Genomic DNA, 2,443 nt, shown 5'->3' with positions numbered 1-2,443 from the left:
TCCGGTGGTCATGTGTTCAGGTGGTCAGATGTTCAGGTGGTCAGGTGTTCAGGTGGTCAGATGTTCAGGTGTTCAGGTGGTCAGATGTTCAGGTGTTCAGGTGGTCAGATGTTCAGATGTTCAGGTGTTTAGATGTTCAGGTGTTCAGATGTTCAGGTGGTCAGGTGGACTGATGATGCTTCAATTTAACCAATGTAACAACAGACCAAACTGTTTGACTCAGCTTATCATTTTCTCCTCAGGTATGTTTGGCACCAACCTCCTGGACTTCAGGCCCCTCCCCAGCCTGGAGCCAGTTGCTGAGAGCAGCCATAGTTACCATGGCAACAGCACAAACAACCCCCACTCCTCATCATCTTCATCGTTGGAGGTGGAAAACATCACTTCCTTTCTACAGAATCATGCCGGTGAGGTGGCGTACCGCAGCCAGTGTACACCGCCCACCACCACCGCTGCTCCTCCAGCATCATCATCTCAGGCCCCTCCCACTCAGCCCCACACCAAGCTCCCTGATTGGCTGGCCTCTGTGACATCACTCATCACTGTTACACCAATGAGCAGCACCACCTCGGCACCTGACACAGGTAACTAGAGAACCGTGAAGCAGGTTAAATAAACTTTCTGCAGAACGTTCTTCTGAAAGTATGTTGGAACTTTATTTTGTAATAATCCAAGAAGAGGAAGGGGCTTTATTTTGAAACTCCAGGTTCAGTCCTCTTCCTGTTTCCTGCTGACCCTATGGGGGCGGCCATGATGGAAACAAAGGAGGGGGGCGGCCATGATGGAAACAGAGGAGGAAGAAAAGCATGCTGGGTAATATAGAAGACCCACAAACTGCTGAGTCACTGGTTGCAGGCAGAGAGACGGAGCACAAAGTAAGCCTCAAACAGTCTCTGTGTGAAAACTATAAGTCGGACCAAAGAACTTGACCCGTGAGCAGCAGGAGGTTCTGGTGGTACCACGAGTAAGACAGAGAGACCGCTGGGTGAAAACGTCTAAAATACCTAAACCATAACGAGGGGACAGCTGTGGACTCTGAGCAGGGGAGGATCTTGTGTCCTGAAGAGTGTCAGATTGAAGTGTTGGTCAGAGGAAAACAACATATCCCAGAATCCTCCAGGGCTGCGGCCTCCATCTGTCTGTGTTTTTGTTGCTGTGTCCTCTGCTGCCCAACTGAAATCCCATTAAAGCGTCTCTGATGATCAGATGAGAGTGTGACGGACTGAGACTCTGAGCTGAATTCTGATCCAGTGTCCTCTGCTGGCACCGTGTGCTGCTGAGGACGGCTGATTTATGAGGATGTTAGTGGACAGCGAGGACTCAGGGTTCAGATTAGAACCAAGTCTAAGGATGGAGGCGGGGTGGGGGGTGTACATGCAGGTTAATGATGCTCCTCACAAAGACGGCAGAACAGTTTCTGTGACTTTAAGATTCTCCTCGTCTCCTGTGTCTCTGGTCCTCTGCTGTCCTTCAGTCTCTGTCTCTGTACTAATGAGAAGTGGAGGTGAATGCTGATGAGCCGAGTCTGTCCTGGGCTCTGATTGGATGTTGGACCAGACTGAGTGGGTGGATAACCTCCAGGAAATATCAGTTTCAGAAAGGTTGGACAGAATCAGGAGACTAAACCTGAAACAGAGACTGTCTTTCAGGTCTTGTCTTTCAGGTGTTCTCTGTCAGGACTTTTCTTTCAGGACTTGTGTCTCCTGTGGTTTCTTGCAGGCACCTGTCAGCAGATCGTGGAGCCTCAGTGTCACATGTTGCCCTACAACCACACGTGGCCGTCCTCATCCGTTGCTGTGGTGAAGAGTTCAGAGGTCGACATGTTGCTAAGGTAACAGCATCCGGAGACTACAGGACCCTTTGGACCCAGATGTTCTGATCTGGAGACCAGGGGCCTCGTGTCCAAAGACCTGCATGGATTTCCACCTGAAACATGGCGTTTGCGTAATTCAAGAACATCGTGTGCACAAATACCTCCAGACGTCTGACACAGTGTTTGTATGGATCCAAGTATCTGCTTAATGAGTCTCTAATAAACGGTTTCGTACCACAGAGCGTTAAGACTCAGGTAATTAAACCTTAACTTAAGAAACAGAACCTTGAGTGTTCTCCACAGATTTAGAACCAACCAGAACACTTTAAAGCAGCAGAACCCGTGTGAGCCGAACATTCCTGTTTTTAAATAAAGGTTGTTGAACTTCAGCTGTTTTGGGTTGTTGTTACAGTGAAGTGAACCTCGGAGCAGTAACTGGGTCGGTGAAGCAGTTCTGGTTCTGAAGCCTGGTGTTTGTGTTCCAGGTTCTTCAGCTACCTGAGCAGACTGTCCTGCTACAGACACATCATGCTGTTCGGCTGCTCGCTGGCTCTGCCCGAGTGTTCCGAGGCCGACGGCACCAACAACAGGTAACAAACAGATAAACAAATAAACATCAGGTAACAAACA

The 2,443-nt window shown here is 49.2% G+C and overlaps 1 protein-coding gene across 1 annotated transcript in view; it reads left to right on the top strand.

The window, feature by feature from the left end:
- corin (corin, serine peptidase) overlaps positions 1-2,443 on the top strand; it is a 20,632-nt gene that overhangs the window by 4,321 nt on the left and 13,868 nt on the right. The window contains exons 3-5 of the mRNA XM_037684077.1: positions 243-584; positions 1,720-1,831; positions 2,299-2,403. Of these exons, the coding sequence (XP_037540005.1) occupies positions 243-584; positions 1,720-1,831; positions 2,299-2,403 (559 nt within the window). The remainder of the gene's footprint in view (positions 1-242; positions 585-1,719; positions 1,832-2,298; positions 2,404-2,443) is intronic.

This window comes from Nematolebias whitei, chromosome 1, assembly GCF_014905685.2.
Source record: "Nematolebias whitei isolate Nwh7 chromosome 1, NemWhi1, whole genome shotgun sequence".
Lineage (NCBI taxonomy): Eukaryota > Metazoa > Chordata > Actinopteri > Cyprinodontiformes > Rivulidae > Nematolebias > Nematolebias whitei.
This window is presented reverse-complemented; position numbering and strand designations above follow the sequence as displayed.